The following is a 17,511-nucleotide window of genomic DNA, read 5'->3' as shown; positions in this document are numbered from 1 at the left end:
TTAAATCACTAATACAATAGAGTAATTAAAAAATAAATATGATTAATAAATAAAAAAATATTTTATTAATAACATAAGATGGATTTTTTACATGGTATTAATTAATAATATATTTTGACAAAATTAAAAATAATTAATTAATCAAATGCATACTTTAACTATATTTTATTTACCAAACTTAAATATCAAGTTTAATATAGTAATAAAATTTAACGAAAATATTAAATAAATACATATACAACTTTACTAATAACCAAAAAGAAAGATTATTCAAATAACGAGTTTGTGCCTTTAATATTAAAATCATCAAATTACAAGTTTAGTACATATGAACGACACATATTCAAAAGCAATAAGATACAACTATCATTTATCATTCCACATGGAAGCCACTCTGGAATCTCGAAATTGTGCGGCTCTTGTGGATTCTAATGCACGCTACCTCTAAAAGTTTGTTACTTGGCTACCCTCATCCTCAAGACCATCGCTATCGTCGTTGTCTGTTTCATCCATTGCACCTAATTGGACCACATCACCTCCTCCACCGAGCTCCCCACCCGAATCATCATTTTCATATTCAAATAGATCATCGTAATCCTCTCCACGTATATAATTGTGCAATATGCAACAAGCAAGTACAATTTTTGTCTGGATCTTAAAAGAAAATAGAGGAGCGCTTTCAACATTTGAAATCGAGTTTTTAAAGCACCAAAAGTTCGCTCAATAGTATTCCACAAAGATGAGTGTCTTCGGTTGAATAATCCTTTTTCATTTCTAGGAATATTATGTCCAAATTCTTGTAGATGATACCGAGTTCCTCAATATGAGCCAAAAATCCCGGAAGATTTGTATAACCAGCATCGACAAGATAATATTTACCAATAATATAAATTATATTCGACATAAAATAATTGAAGATAAATAGATAAAAATGACTGCATAAAAATATATTATTTACCTTCTGGTACAAAGATTTTATCTCGGCGAGTTAATGCGTCTTTCAGTACACGGGAGTCAGTTGCTAATCATTCTCATCCATCAAGTACATAAGTGAATTGCATGTCAAATGAACATGTTGCCATCACATTTTGTGAGAGATTGCCCTTTCTATTCCATAACTTTTGTTGTTCTTCAAGTGGAATATTTTTTTTGATATGAGTTCCATCAATAGCCCCAATACAATCCTAATTATACATTTTCAATTAATATTGACTAACTTTGTATATTAATCTAAAATTGTTTACTTAGAAGAAGTAATGTTACCTTGAAGTACAAATAAAACATTGAACTGATTAAAATCTTCAAGTGTGTGCGTTTCGAAGGCCATATGATGTAATCAAAGTGAAGATTGAGGATTGCATCCAACACCTTGTTAAAATACCTACTTATGGTCCAGTTCGATCTATCAAACATCTCTACTGTGATACTATAAGATTGTTGTTGACCAATAGTTAGGAGGAAATATGCAAGTTGTTCTTCAACTGAGATGGTCTTTGTGGCCGATAAAAACCCTCTACTAATAAGTATTTCTGCCAATTGTGAATGCAATATTAGTTGCAATTTTTTCTTCGTCTGTCATAATGTCTACGGAAATCTACAAATTCAATCGCCTAAATGTCATAAACACAAATAAACATCAATTTTCAATCATAACCTATTTGCAACCACACCTGTACACAACCATATTCATCCACATTCCCACATCCTACCTTCAATCACATCCCTACGCAACCATATCCATTTAATTGTCCACATCCATACTCATCCACCATATTCATCCATACAATATATTAATACAACAATCATATAAAATAAAACTATTAACCATACTAATAAGTTTTGCAACGTCATAATTCACATCATACCTAATACATAACAATATTCCAAAAGAAGATAGTGTACTTAAAACGCATTACAAATAGTTTGTTGCACAATATTTAATCCACTCGACCGGCTCTTCCACTCTCATCTCCGTAAACATGACCTTCTTACTTGGCGTATCCAACCATAGAGGAGCGCGAAACTTCAAGTCTACAGACAGGTCCAGGATTTCCCTGAAAGCTTTGATCCAATCTCTTTCAATATCGCCCTCTTTAGGCTTAATGGATGCCTGTGTATGCGACACAGCCTTGTTTGAACTGGACAAAAAAAAAAACCTTAATAAACCCTAGACCATAAAACCCTAAACTCCCTAAACCCTAAACCCTATCACCTCCTAAACACTAAACCCTAAACACTAATTCTAAAACTTAAAACCCTAAACCCTCGACCCCCTAAACCTTAAAACCCCTAAACCTTAAACCCTAAACCCTAATTCCATACCCTAAACCTAAAAAACCCTAGACCTAAAAAACCCAAAAAGCCCCTAACCCTAAACCCTAAATCCTATCACCCAATAAACCTAAACCCTAAAAAAATTTGAAAAAAACATTAATTCCGTAACCTAAACCCTAAAATTACCATAAATCTTTAATCCTAAACCCTAAACCCTAATTTCAGAACCCTTAAATATCGAGCAAGAAACCCTAAAAACAAACCCTAACCCTAATCAAGCATTTAGACCCTAAACTGTAACCCTAAATCCCACAATTATGCACAAATAACCCCAAATTATTAAATCAAATACAACACTAATTTAATTGAAAAAAATTAGGGTTTAGTCATACCTTCTAAAATTTTGGGAAAATCGAAGCCGAAGGGTGAAATTGAAGGAGAATGGGCAAATCGATGCCTAATCAACAATCGATGCCCAAATGTCAAAATTGAAGAAAATCGAATTCGAAATGGGAGAAATCAAACGAAATAGAAAGGTATTTTGGGGGAAAAGAGAATAGCAAGAGGGAGAAGGTAGTGGGAGGCCGAAAGGGAGAAGAGAGAGAGAGAGAGAGAGAGAAAGAGAGAGAGAGAGAGAGAGAGAGAGAGAAGAGAGGGAGAAGAGACCTCGGGGGCGCAGGAGACGAGAGAGGGGATGCAGGAGAGAGTGTGAAAAAATGAAAAGAAGAAGAGACCAAGAGACGGAGACCAGAGAGCGAGTCCGAGAGAAGAGAGGAAGCAGAGACCTCGGGGGGCACAGGGAGTCGAGAGAGGGGGTGCGGAAGAGAAGGAAAAAAAATAAAAATGAGAAGAGAACGAGAGAGGGGGGAAACGTGGAGGGTTCGAACCCCGACGTTTAATTCATATGGATGATTGGCAATTTTGGGCGGAAACCAGATTTCATAAATTATAACGTTTGGTGGCTAAAGGCTATACCCAACCAGAAGGTTTGGATTTTGTTGACATTTTTTCACCAGTAGCCAAATTAGTAATTGTGAAGGTTCTTCTTGCTCTTGTTGCCTCCCATGGTTGGCATCTAGCTCAACTTGATGTCAATAACGCCTTTTTACATGGTGATCTTTTTGAGGAAATCTATATGGATCTCCCTCTTGGCTACCTTCGACAGGGGGAGTCCTCTTCCTCTTACAACAAACTAGTTTGCAAGCTTCACAAGTCCCTTTATGGTCTCAAACAGGCTTCGTGCCAATGGTACTCAAAATTTTCTCACGTTTTAATCACTTTTGGTTTTCTTCAATCGAAATCCGATTACTCTCTTTTCAAAAAAGGTCATGGCTTCTCCTTTGTCGCCCTATTGGTTTATGTGGACGATATCACCCTTGCTGGTCCTTCCTCTCACGCTATTACTGAGCTCAAACACTTTTTGCATACTCAGTTTAAGCTCAAGGATCTTGGTTGTCTCAAACACTTTCTTGGTCTTGATATTGCTCAATCCAAGCAAGGTATAGTGCTTTCCCAACTCCACTACACCTTACAATTACTTGAAGACACAAGTTACTTGGCTTGTAAACCAACTTCTATTCCCATGGATCCCAAACTTTGTTTAAATGCCACTGACAGTGACCTCCTTCCTGATATAACCCATTATAGGCGGCTTGTTGGGAAACTTCTTTACCTCACTTTATCTCGCCCCGATATTACTTTTTCTGTTCACAAGCTTACTCAATTCGTGGGCCAACCCCGTCTTCCGTATCTCAAGGCAGTGCATCACCTGCTTCGTTATCTCAAGAACAGTTCTGGCCAAGGGTTATTGTTTTCCTCTACTTCTTCCTTGCAGATGCGTGCTTACTCTAATGTTTGTGCTCCAGTTCTTTTAAAGGCCTTTTCTGATGCTGATTGGGGCTCCTGTCTTGATTCTCGCCGATCTACTACCGGTTTTTGCATATTTATTGGTGATTTTTTAGTCTCTTGGAAGGCCAAAAAGCATACCACCGTTTCCTGCTCCTCCGTCGAGGCTAAATATAGAGTTCTTTCTTCCACTGCCAGTGAACTTATTTGGTTACAACAACTTCTTCAAGATTTTCAAGTCAAAGTTGACTCTCCTGCGCTATTATACTGCGACAATCAAGCTGCGATACATATTGCTTCTAACCCTACATTCCATGAGCGCACCAAACATATTGAGATAGATTGTCATTTTGTTCGTGAACGGGTTACTTCGGGAGTCCTCAAGTTACTTCCCATTCGTTCTCAGTACGAGTTAGCCAACATGTTTACTAAACCTCTCCCTTCTACCCACCTTTTTTCTTTGTTGTCCAAGATGGCTGTTAAGGACATTTACAAGCCACATTGACGGGGAAGAATGTAATCCATTATTTAGTTAATTCATTATTTCATTATTATGTAATATTTATATTTTTACTATTTTACCCCTCTTCATTGTATAAAACCCTCTGTTATATTTTGTAAAGGTATGAATGAGAAAACAATTTGATTCACTGGTTCGTCTTCTCGACTCGGCCTCCACGACGACAGAGCTCAACAGCTCTTTATCCGTTTGAGGTTCTAATATAACAGGTTATTCCCACTTATTCCCGCTCTTATACCATGTACACTTTCCGTAAAATCTATCCCGAAGAAGTCCTCCATTGGAGGAACTCACGCCAACACAGACTACGCGGAATCCTGCGTGAGAAACTAAACTAAACCAACTCTGTCTCCGCCAAAAGGCGAGCCCCAGACTTAATCAAAAGCCCCTGAATTATGTTTAAAAAGATGGAAGCCAGTAGGCAGTAGCTGATCTATTACATGATTTCTTACAACAAATGGCAAATATAAATATATACTACAGAAGCATCTTCCATCCCAGCCCTTCCCTTTCATCTCTGATTACCTAAGCCGGTTCATCGGAATTCCAGTCCGTCTCTTGGAATCCAACGAACCATTCCGAGCTTTTATACACCGTATTCTCCCAACAATCTCGTCCAATACAATCAAATCTGAATGAAATAAATCTTCTGACTCACCGAAAAAGAAGAACAAGAGAATTGTTTACAGTCGAGAGAAATTGGTGTTGACAGGAAAATAAGTTAAGTGGGATTGGAGCGCCCGATTTTGATCTGATGTGCGAGTTGAGAGGGAAGTGGGAATTCGGCACTGGGTCTTTGGGAGGTGCCGATTTGGTTTTGGGCTTTCTCGGCGGAGACTCTTCGCCGGAGACACGGGAAGGAGAACCAAAGCAAGTGACCAACGAGGAGAAGAGAGCCATGACGTCCAATAGCTTGGAACTGTTTTTCCTTTGTGTGTTTGGTTATGGACTTGTTTGCTACACTCTGCTCAGGTATAAATATAGAAAAATAGTTCATATCCCAATCGTCACTTCTCTGAAGGTTCGGTACCTTGCTGGGCAAGTCTCATTGAAAGTCCATTTTGGCACATTGAGAGATTCAAGGCACCGGGTGGATGCTAACAGACGATGATTGTTCGAGGAAATGTAGAGAAAGAGTCCACGAATATCTGCATCTGTTGGAATCCCACAACGTCACCTTTTGGCATTTCACTTCGTTTCTTTCTCTCTGTCTTCGTCCAGTCAAACTCGGAGAATCTGATCGCGATCGTTTGTTTATAAAAAATTTTAAGATTCATTACCCTACCAACCAAAAAACAAAACAAAGAAACAGAAACTTCAAACTAGTATGTAGTCTATACATCAAAGAGAAGAACGAATCAGTTATCTGGGTGTTTCAGCTCAGGCCGCCTCCTCCTGAAATTCACAGAAGAGAGAGCCGAGCATTGACTGGGAAGTGGGAAACTACAATGGGAACACTGGATTTTGATCGGATATGGGAGTCGAGGGGGGGTTATAAGAAATCGAAAAACCATCAACGTGTTCCTGTTTGGTTTCCGATTCTTTTGGCGGAGTGCTCTCAGTGGGTTCCGCGGCGGAGAGCTCGGAGTAAGAGAGGTCAAAGCAGCTGAAAACGAAAGACGAAAAAGCCATGAGCACTCGTTTTCTAGTGGAGAAAGAATGGTGCGGTTGATCTTTATTTGATGGAATTCGATTGCTTCGGTATCAAGCAGCCGCCAGGTCATATGTTTTGGAGAAAAAATTCTCCTCTGACCCACAACATGCCTCCCTGTTAGCCGTCTTCACCCTCTACTCTCTTATTCCATCTTTGCTTGTCCTCGTATCCCTGATTTGTCCCCCAGGCCACATTAGTACATGGCCCATTCAATTTAACATAATCTTGTGATTTTTTTTTAAAATATAAAACTATATATAAAATAAATAAAAATAATAAAAATAATAATATTGTGAAATTAAACAAAGCCTACAATAATTCTCTACAATTATTTTAAAAAGTAACTTTGTACTACAAAGGGTAAAATTTCGCTAAATCTATAAAAAAAAATTCCCTCAACCCATCCCCACCCTAATAGGAATGAGGGGTTGATCCATCCTCTCCTAAACTAAGTTGGATCAAGTCGAACTTCCTCCCCTAGGAGACGGACATTGACCCCATCAAAGCATAGCAACACCCTCTCATAAATTAGGGGAGAAGCTTCCTTGATATTGAAGTTGAAGTTATAATTGTAAATGTAGACTAACCCCCCTTATGTAAAAAACTCTAGGGTTAGACTCTTTTTGTTCTTTTCTTCGGATCAATCTGATAGAGATAAAGATAAACATAGTGATAAATATCAAGATAATGATAGAGATAAAGATAACTAGTGGTTGAATTTGAGTCTGTCTCTAATTAAATCACTAGTTATCTTTATCTCTATCATTATCTTTATATTTATAACTATGTTTATTTTTATCTTTATCTATTTGTCTCTAATTTAATCATTAATTATCTTTATCTCTATTATTATCTTTATATTTGTGAATAAAACTGTAATGAGTTGTCTGTAAATTTGTTATCGTGATTATAGGAAACGATTTGTTTTCGTGATTCTTTTCCCTGATTTTAGGATCTAAATTAGACTTAAAATTAGGATGTAATGTATGTTAAATAACCTCCGCTAGGAGAAGAATAAATCATCGAAAAACATTCTTTGAAGCTTTCTGTTTGACATGATATCAGAGTAGGAGAATCATTCTCCTGTCATCGAAGAACAAAGCACTGACTCTATCCCGTAGCCGAACAGTTGAGCAGCCACTATGTCGCTGGAAAAAAAAACTAGAGCAGGTCTGCTCTTTAGTCGCAGTGAAGCCAACTTTATTTCTGAATGTCGCTGACGACCGCTTAAAAAAAACCAACGACGCTCTGTCGTCGCCGTGAACGAAGAAGTCATTGTTGCGTTCCTTTCTTCGTTCGTCGCCGTAACACCAAACCGCCCACTCCAACGGAACTTTCAAACGTCGCCGACGATTACACCATCAACCTGGCGAAGAAGGAGGCGCACTGTTGTCGCCTCTGCTATTGCGAAAAAAATCAAGTAGTTGCCGAAGACGAAGACACTGGTACGAGGAAAAAATTAATTGTGTTAACTTAGGTCCCAATTTTTTTTCTCTCGTATAGCGACCCAAACTCGGATTGGGACCCGAATTCTGATCGGACCAAACCGTTTCAACCCAGAACAGGAAGTAGACCGGTCTAGGAAAAAAATATTAGGCCAACCCAGTGACAGAATTTGATGGCTACCACTACAGACGCATCAACCGAATTGTTCCCAGCACCACCACCACAAATTATCGTACACTAGGATAATTTTTCCTTTCCAACTGGAATCATCCATTATGAGACCAATTACCCATTATGGTCTAAGCTCATAGAGATGCGTATTGGTGCTCGCAACAAATCTAGATACCTCACCGGAGAAATGAAAAAACAAGAATCTGGAAATCCCAATTTTAGTGCATGAATTACAGAAAATCAAAGAGTGAAAAGCTGGCTTATTGACTCAATGAGTCCGTCGCTAATGCAGCGATTTATTATTCTCTTCTCCACCGCCAAGGATATATGGGAAGCCGTATAAAAATATTTTATGATGGATCAAACGAGACCTGTCTATTTGAGTTGAACAAGAGATGTTTTTTCTACTAAATAAAATGGTAGACCATTATCAACATACTATAATGAACTGGTTGCTATTTTCTAGGAGATTGATCATAGAACTATATCTCAAGCAGGAATAGTCGAAGGGAAAATCCAGTTGCACTCTGCGATGGCCAGGCTTCGAGTTCATATTTTTCTCAATGGGCTTGACTCTAAGTTTGATCAGGTTCGGGGAGAAATCTTGCGAAAAGACCCAAACTTGATTTGGAGAGTACATATATATGCATATGTCATAACAAAATATCAATAAAGACAGACAATGGGGAGCTATCATCCAATCTTTGAGACCTTGGCTATGCTGGTCAACCAAATTCGACAAGGATCATCAAACAATCAAAACACTCTTATCCTCTGGAAAAGCTAACAACCGGGTATGCACTCACTGCGAAGAAAAAGTTCATTCACAACAGTATTGTTACGAGATTATTGGTTATCCAGAGTGGTGGGATTTATAAAAAAGACCATGTAAAAAGATTGATGGGAAGCTATGGTAACATCCATAGAACAAAATCAACAGCTACCTCCGACAAATGTTGCCCATCCAGGTATTATCAATAAAGCATCAATATTCTCTATAAATTCTAAGAATAGAACTTGGATTATTGATACATGTGCATCCGATCACATACACGAGCTTCCCATTTAAAAACACAACAAATAGCAAAAATAAATACATATACTACAGCAGCATCTTCCATCCCAGTCCCTTCCTTGCATGTCTGATTACCTGAGCCGGTTCATCGGGATTCCTGTCCGTTTCTTAGAATCGAATGAACCATTCCAGGCTTTTATAGACCGTAATCTCCTATAAATCTCGTCCAATACAATCAAATTTCAATGAAATAAATCTTCTGACTCACCGAAAAAGAAGAACAAGAGAATTGTTTACAATCGAGAGAAATTGGCGTTGACAGGAAAATAAGTAAGTGGGATGGGAGCACCCGATTTTGATCTGATGTGGGAGTTGAGAGGGAAGTGGGAATTCGGCACCGGGTCTTCGGAAAGTGCCGATTTGGTTTTGAGCTTTCTCGGCGGAGTCTCTATGCCGGAGACACGGGAAGGAGAACCAAAGCAGGTGAACAGCGAGGAGAAGAGAGCCATGAAGTTCACTAGCTGGGAACTGTTTTTCCTTTGTGTGTTGGGCTGCAACACTCTGCTCAGGTATAAATATAGAAAAATACTTCATATCCCAACCGTCCCTTCTCTGAAGGTTGGGTACCTTGCTGGACAAGTCTCTTGACATCCTTGAAAGTCCATTTTGGCAACTTGAGAGATTCAAGGCACCGGGCGGATGTTTAAAAGATGATGATTGTTCGAGGAAATGTCGAGAAAGAGTCCACGAATATCTGCATCTGTTGGAATCCCACAACGTCACATTTTGGCATTTCACTTCGTTTCTTTCTTTCTGTCTTCATCCAGACAAAACTCGGAGAATCTGATCGCAATCGTTTATTTACAAAAAAAAAAAAAATAGTGTTTTATGTGATAACCCCTTATTACTTGTTCATTCACCGGGGGTAGGCATCGGAGTCGGGTTTTAAGGGGATGGGGCGGGGACGGGTTACGAAGATGGTAATTGGGTCATGGTCAGGTTTGATGATTTGGATTTTCATGGCTTCGGATTTTTGGGTTAGGGATCAGGTTCGGGTTTGGGTAAAATCAATCCTGACCCGACCTGTGCCCACTCCTATCATTGACTCTCAAATACATCTTTGCTTCTTCACCAAGAAAGACTGTTTTGCTAATTCTTTGATATTAATACGAAGCATAAAAAATAAAAGACAAAATTAGCTCAATCCATGAGAAAAGATCCTAAGAAGAAAAATCATGCAGACCCGCTGAGACGAGGAGAGGAGCTCATGCAGAAAATAGACCAACAGAAATGGAGATTCATTACCCTACCAACAAAAAAAAAAAAAAAAAACTAAGAAACAGAAACTTCGAACTAGTATGTAGTGTATACATCAAAGAGAAGAACGAATCAGTTATCTGGGTGTTTCAGCTCATGCCGCCTCCTCTTAAAATTCACAGAAGAGAGAGCCGAGCATTGACTGGGAAGTGGGAAACTACAATGGGAACTCCGGATTTTGATCGGATATGGGAGTCGACAGGATGGTAATGAGAAATCGAAACCCCATCTCTCAGTGGGTTCCGCGGCGGAGAGCTAGGAGTAAGAGAGGCCAAAGCAGCTGAAAATGAAAGACGAAAAAACCATGAGCACTTCGTTTTCTTGGGCTTGTCTCTGTTAAGAAAATTGGGGACATCTGGATTGGATTTATATGGATCTGTTTGCGTGTGGAGAGAATGGTGCAGTTGAACCGGAAGAGTCAATCTACAATGGGAACACCGGATTTTGATCGGATATGGGAGTCGAGAGGATGGTAATGAGAAATCGAAACCACCCCATCTCTCAGTGGGTTCCGCGGCGGAGAGCTAGGAGTAAGAGAGGCCAAAGCAGCTGAAAATGAAAGACTAAAAAGCCATGAGCACTTCGTTTTCTTGGGCTTGTCTCTGTTAAGAAAATTGGGGACATCTGGATTAGATTTATATGGATCTATTTGCGTGTGGAGAGAATGGTGCAGTTGAACCGGAAGAGTCAATCTTTATTTGATGGAATTCGATTGCTTCGGTAGCAAGCAGCCGGAAGAATGTCACCGGACCTTGTTCAGCGCGTTAGCTTTGTTGCTTCAACCTTTTTGACAAAAAAAAGGAATAGAATTAAAACGGGAACATGGAGAAGTGGAACGGCCAACAAAAAGGAGAGACGTGCAATGGAAGTGTAAAAAGCCAGAAAAGAAAACAAGGAGAAAAACAGAGAAATAAAAAAAGAGCCAAGGAGAGAAGAAATAAGATTGAGACAGAGTTTTAGGGGGAATGGAAGTGTCTAAAATTATTGGAGATGCAATTCATTGTAAAGAAAATCTAATTTTTCTCTAGTTACTATGTGAATTCTAGTGAGATTATTCATTGCATTTTCTATTGACATTCACTTGTAAAGTGAAGGATTGCTGGTATGTTTTGAGCAACTTTATAGCCACTAGAGAGATTGTTATAACCCATTATTTGATATATTGGAGATTTTTACTAGACTAAGTCTCGTGGTTTTTCTTTTCAAATCAAAGAGTTTTTTGCGTTAATTTTTTTTTTTGTCTTTTTTTTTTTGCTTATTTGTGAACTCTATTGCTTCCAAAATTAATCTATTTATTTGATTGCATAAAGAGGGGTTAAATTTTTTAGCAAAATTCCATTGAATATTAGAGATTGCCTCAAGAAAGTGGTATTAGCGCATGAGTACGTCCCCTTCCTTGGATTCAGAATGAGTGTCACGATCTCCATAACTACTCACTGAGCCATCATGAGGTCTTTGATCTTGACCTCATATGAACTTCCCACCTGTGGCCTGAATACAAGTAAGATGGCATCTGGGATGTTCTGAGGGCAATCGAGATGAAGGTTGACCCGCCAGTTCTCCTTGATATACATGGTCATCCCCATAAAAAGTCATGCCTAGGAAGTCATTCAGTTCCATGGACGGCATGGATATGTTGGTCTTTGTTGAATTTTTGGAGAAAAGAAAATTTTCATTGATTTGATGTAATTTGAGTACAATGAGCCTCTATTTATAATAGAGGAAACAAGTAGAATCCAATTTTAATTAAACTACCCTTATCTTAGTTATACCCAAATTTAAACGCTAAAAGATAAGTCCTAGAGCAATTGAGCAACTAAATATAAATAGAAAACTAACATAGCTAAAACAGTTTTACTCGAGACCTCCTCCTATGAGACTAATGTAAGACTCCACCATATTAATATTCGCTCAGTGAGACTTCTTTATGTGAGAGTCATGTAAGACTCTTCCATACATGCTCTTCAATACTCCCCCTGAAGTTGAAGTTTATAACTTCAACTTACAATGAAAAGGATTCTTGGTCTTCAATTTTCTTTTGTTGAAAAAAATTCTTCACAGATGCAAAAACTTCAACTTTTATGCTGCCCATTCTTGAATATTTTTGTCACATAAAAATTACCACAACATGTGAAACAAAATACCTCTTTCTTGTACTTCTTCTTCTGCTTCTTCCCCCTCAAGTTGGGGATAAAAAGGACATAGAGACCCAACTTGGACAAAACACCATATGGGAGAAGAAAATCACTCCTAGTTTTGCGACAAAGCTCCATACACCAGTAAAAATGGTTATAGTTTGAAACACACTCCACCCAATTTTAAAGGCAGAAAAAGTGTCAAACTTTAGAGCATAACAAAGAGACTATTCACTTTTTAAGGGTAACCTCTTGGGTGAAAAATAAAAGACTTGACTCAAGCTTGATGTTGGGCACACTCCTAAACTTTTTAGGTAGTGGGTTTAGGCATTGCTCTGAAGACAAGACATGATCAATTTTAAAGAAATAAAGTTTGGACTCTAGTTAAAATGGGTCTTTAGGAACAAAGCGAATAAAGAAAATCAAGTAGTGAGAAGCACCGGTTAGATTAGTTGCCAAAGGATATAACCAAGAAGCAGATATAGATTTTGAAGAAACTTGTGCACCTATGGCAAGACAAGAGGCAATTTGAATCCTCCTAGCCTATGCTTGTCACTTGAAATTCAAGTTGTACCAAATGGAAGTAAATAGTGAATTTTTAAATGGGTAAATACAAGAAGAGGTGTATTGAACAACCCAAAGGATTTAAAGATGTGAGTAAGATTGACCATGTATACAAATTACATATAGCATTGTATGGGTTAAAGCAAACTCCAAGAGCGTGGTATAAAAGGTTAGACAAACTCTTAGAAAAGAATGGCTATAACAGAGGATACGTATATAAGACTCTATTTACTAAGAAGTAAGAACCATGATCAAGACTTGATTATCGTTCAAATTTATGTGATGATGTCATATTTGGTTCTATTGGAAGACATCTCAAATGGCATCATGGTAATATGCATGCCCACATCAAGGAGGTGGTATAAAAAAGTAAATAAGTGCTCTTCTCATAAGGATGACAGAAAGGAGTAATTATGTAAGATGATGTATGTTTACTTATGTCTATTCCTTTTGAAAGCTTGTGGCCCTAAGGACATTATAGGCATTGTAACACCCTCTCATAAATTATAAATAGAGGCTCAAGGTAAGGGGTAGAGCATCAAGTCTTCCCCTCTTCTCTAAATTCGTCCCTAGCCTTTCTCTCTTCTCCCAAGCTTTCTCGAGCTCCATCTCTCTTTAGCCTTCTCTATTCTTCCCTCTTCTCTTCCTTCTTCCTCTCCTTTCTTCTCCTCTTCTTCCTCTCCTCTCTCTCTCTCTCTCCCTCTCTCCCTCTCTCTCTCTCTCTCACCCATTTCTCGAGGACATTATCATGGGATCCTAAATCTAACACAATATCAGAGCATTGAGTTCCGGATCTCGACATTAAGGTGGTGATTAAGGAGTTTTTATCAAACATCGTGTATTTGTGTTGGTGAAAAAAAGGCTCAACAAGAAGATAAGTGATTTTTTTCTCCTTCATGAGAAGTTTTTGGTCCAACGTCACATAATTATACTTGTTTTGTTCTCATGGTGGACTAGAAGCTCTTGGAGCAGTGCAAAAATTAAGCAAATTCTGATGAGTTTTCCCACGATGTTGATAGTTTAGCAAAACCATTCCATGACATTTCGGATCGAGAGGGTGCCAAGTAAAAGGCGAGCAAGCAGACTAGACATGGTGGCGGCTTTTGGTAGAGCACATGATGGGGCATGTCATATTTTTGTCAGTCAAGTGGTCGATAGTTATTTCCAGACCTGGGGAGGAAGTTCAATTCACAATTAAATATTTTATATAGTCATTTCACAACGAGTTGTTGTGATCGTGATTGAGAACATAAATAATCTCACTCCTCTGCCAATTGAATTATGTGATTATTGTTAGAACACATCCTTTTAGTTGACCCATTATTAAGTAGTTTTCCCTTAGATGTAGGGATAGTGGGACAATTGTTTAAATGCCAATTACTTAAAACTCCTCTTTTGATGGATAAGAGTCTTTAAAAAGTTTGATATGAAGTTTTCACAAACAGTGAAAAGAGGATATTTGGTCTAGAAAAAAGTTTATGTTATCTCCATCAATTGCATGGATTAAAGCTTTGGATAGACTTGACAAGCGTTTCTGAAAATTCCTAAAATCTGATTGCTATGGCTGGAGGTATATGCTTGGGCTTCTGCTTTCAAATTTTCTAAAATTCATGATATATTAAGAAATATTTCTTTGATTTGGTATCATATCTTTTGTCTAGTTTTAGATTCCATTAAATTTTCTGGAAAAAAAAGAGAAATTTGTGAGCATTTTGGGTCGATCCTTGTTTCTATCTGAAGCTCTGGATTCCATTGCTGGAAACAACCATGGTTTTAAGAATCGCGTTGTCTTTTAGTTAAATGGAGAGTTTGGGTTGTCCTACATCCATATGGCACACCCCTTCCAAGCCGAGCAATGTGATGCATGGCCTACACATGAGGTTGGTTTCACAAAGCAACGTCCACCTCCTCCCCGTTAGGAGAGGAAGGATAATGAACAGAGGGCACATTTGGTACCTCCGGCATCGAACTCCTGATGGATCTTCCTACGCTTCAGCTGGACCACCACACATGCCTTCTGCTTTGTTTTTCAAGAGAAAATAAAATGTGTAATATAGAGAGCAGATCACCACTGTGCACGGTTGATCCTCAACAGAGAGACGCCAAGAGAGGCACTGTGTGTGCCCGCATCAAGCTCTCGAGGGATGCAGGATTCCACTGCGCACACATGATCCTCAACAGAGAGATGTCGAGAGCGGTGTTGTGTGCGCTGACATCGAGCTCTCACCGGATGTAGACTTCCACATTCCTAAAATGGAGGGCATTGCATGAGACTGCTCTCCGTCAATTGCTTCTCCATCTAGGGCGACCAAGCTTCGCCTAATTTCGCTTTCAATGCGGCTGATACGTCACTTTTGTTTATCGTCCATCTAAAAATTGAAAAACATTCCTTATGCTTCCGTGGTTGGAGTTTAATGTATACTCAGGTTTGCATAAGACCTGACATTGCATACGCAATTGGAATATTATGCAGATATCAAAATAACCCAAGTTTGGACCATTGGAGAACTACAAAGAAAGTCATGCTATATCTTTAAAGGACTAAGGACTAAAAGCTTACATATTGGTGATCTGCTCATAAAAAATTGATTGGATTTTTAAATTCCTATTTTTTTTGGTTTCCTTGACATGAGAAAATCGACATCAGGATATGTCTTCTTATTAGTTGGAGGGGCCATTTCTTGGAGAAGTGAAAAATAATCTTTGATTGTTACTTCTACCACAGAAGCAAAGTTTGTATCATGTTTTGAAGCGACATCACAAGCTATATGGTTGAGGAGTTTTATTTCTGGGTTTGAAATTGTTGACACAATTTCCAAGTCATTGAGGATTTACTGCGATAATTTAACTACAGTATTTTTGGCTAAGAACAATAAGATTTGAAGTCATAGTATGCATATTGACATTAAGTATCTAGCTATTCAAGAATAAATACGTTGATGATGTGTTGGATGAGTCTCTAAGATTACTAGACTTGTGTAGTATTGCAAGAGATGTTATTTTTTAGATGACTGACGCAATGAAAGATCTTCAGTTGGCTCAGCATAGAAGAGGCCAACCTAAGACATGTATATTACAGAAAGATATCAACGGTTACATATCATTGACAAAGAAAATCAAACACAAGAGAACCAAGTGCCTAAAAGCCATGAAGACACAAAAACTTGACTTCTCTTCTCTTTCTGAGGAATCTCTATTACACCTTGTTGAGGTGATGACTGTGCTAAGGGAAGCAAGGTCCATTGCCATCTGTATCTTGGAACAGATTTTGTCCTTCGTTTTTGCCTCAAATCCAAGCTCCATGAAGAGATCATCTATTGTTCTCAAATGGATCGGATCTAGGCGAGTTGTGTGCGAGGAGAAAGCAGAGAAAATGAATGATCTGGAGAGGTTGCATGCTTTTCTTTCAGTTCTCTACAGCCATAAATTAGAGAAAGATAGCGAACAAGTGCAGAATGCCCAAGAACAATTGATTGTCTTCCTTGACGGCATCCAAGGCCTCGAGGTTGGACTGAATCTTGTGCAAAGGCGTTTGATTCAAACAAGAGTCTCCCTTCTCAACATCTTTGGCTACTAGAATTCTCTTCTCTTCTGTGCACTTTTTTTTAAAGGATTAGCATACCAAATTATACTTTTAAAGATTAGTAAACAAAAAAATCATACTTTAAATTTACTTAAATTAAATTCTTGAAATTGAGAATTTATCTCCTACTTTAACTCTCCTTGTTTCAACTAGTGATCCATCTAATTAGTAGCCCAAACCAGCTCATCTTGTTTGTGGAGGTTGGCTAGAAGAGTAGGACAATGCCCCTGTGTGGGCAAAGTCAGTCGGATCGACTTAGTCGTTACAATCCAATTGAGCCAAAAGGTTGTAGCACGAAAATCGTTTGCCAATAGTCCTTGTGGATCAACATGCAGCCAAAGACTTGTAGAAGAAACAAAATGTCCCTCAAACAAGCCACACATTGACCATCACTATATCTTAATTTCCAGTTACTTAGCCATCACTCACCCTGAGGGCAGATTCAATACGAAAAATCATTTGGTGTGAAACTATTATCTCAGTTGTCCAATCATGATCAACAATTATCTCAGCCATCCAATCAACGACTATCTCAGCCATCCGATCAGCTCTTTTCACATGTTTCATACCAAATATTTTTTCGCACTGGATCAGTCGTGCACTCGCCCCATTCCACATTCCTAACTAGTGAAGCCATCCCACCTAACCCTAGTCCAACTAATCCTCTAACAAACCTTACCCTCTCCCATCAGTCAAACCAGTCTAGTCAATCTAGCTACCCTGCTGAACACTAGTTCGATTAGCCTTAGTCACTCTCCAAAGTACCACGTACACTAAGTCACTCCCCACATATACTCATATAAATTACCTTCATCCATTTTTTGTATAAGGAATTTTTTTACAATGGTAATATCGACTGAAATTGCTCCTTCAAATTACTTGAACTAATTATATAATTAGTTTTGTTGATTTTTAATTTTATAGTTGTTGTGCTTCCATTTTTCTATATATGCATCACACACTAAAGTGGTTGCCTATTACTGATTT

At 38.4% G+C, this 17,511-nt stretch overlaps 2 protein-coding genes across 2 annotated transcripts; both read left to right on the top strand.

Moving 5' to 3' along the window:
- Nucleotides 1-3,409: 3,409 nt before the first annotated feature.
- LOC137952667 (uncharacterized mitochondrial protein AtMg00810-like) lies at nt 3,410-4,624 on the top strand. The gene has a single exon (XM_068799733.1). The coding sequence runs from the start codon at nt 3,410-3,412 to the stop codon at nt 4,622-4,624; it is 1,215 nt and encodes a 404-aa protein (XP_068655834.1).
- Nucleotides 4,625-15,960: 11,336 nt separating this feature from the next.
- Nucleotides 15,961-16,518, top strand: LOC137952666 (uncharacterized). Its single transcript, XM_068799732.1, has one exon. It carries the CDS (start codon nt 15,961-15,963, stop codon nt 16,516-16,518), a length of 558 nt encoding a protein of 185 aa, XP_068655833.1.
- The last annotated feature ends 993 nt before the right edge of the window (nt 16,519-17,511 follow it).

This window comes from Aristolochia californica, unplaced genomic scaffold (genome assembly GCF_029961685.1).
Source record: "Aristolochia californica isolate CCGP_79_NKW_82.1479 unplaced genomic scaffold, dmAriCali1.0.hap1 SCAF_16, whole genome shotgun sequence".
NCBI lineage: Eukaryota > Viridiplantae > Streptophyta > Magnoliopsida > Piperales > Aristolochiaceae > Aristolochia > Aristolochia californica.
Note: the sequence above shows the minus strand (reverse complement) of the source record. Positions and strands in the feature narration are given on the sequence as shown.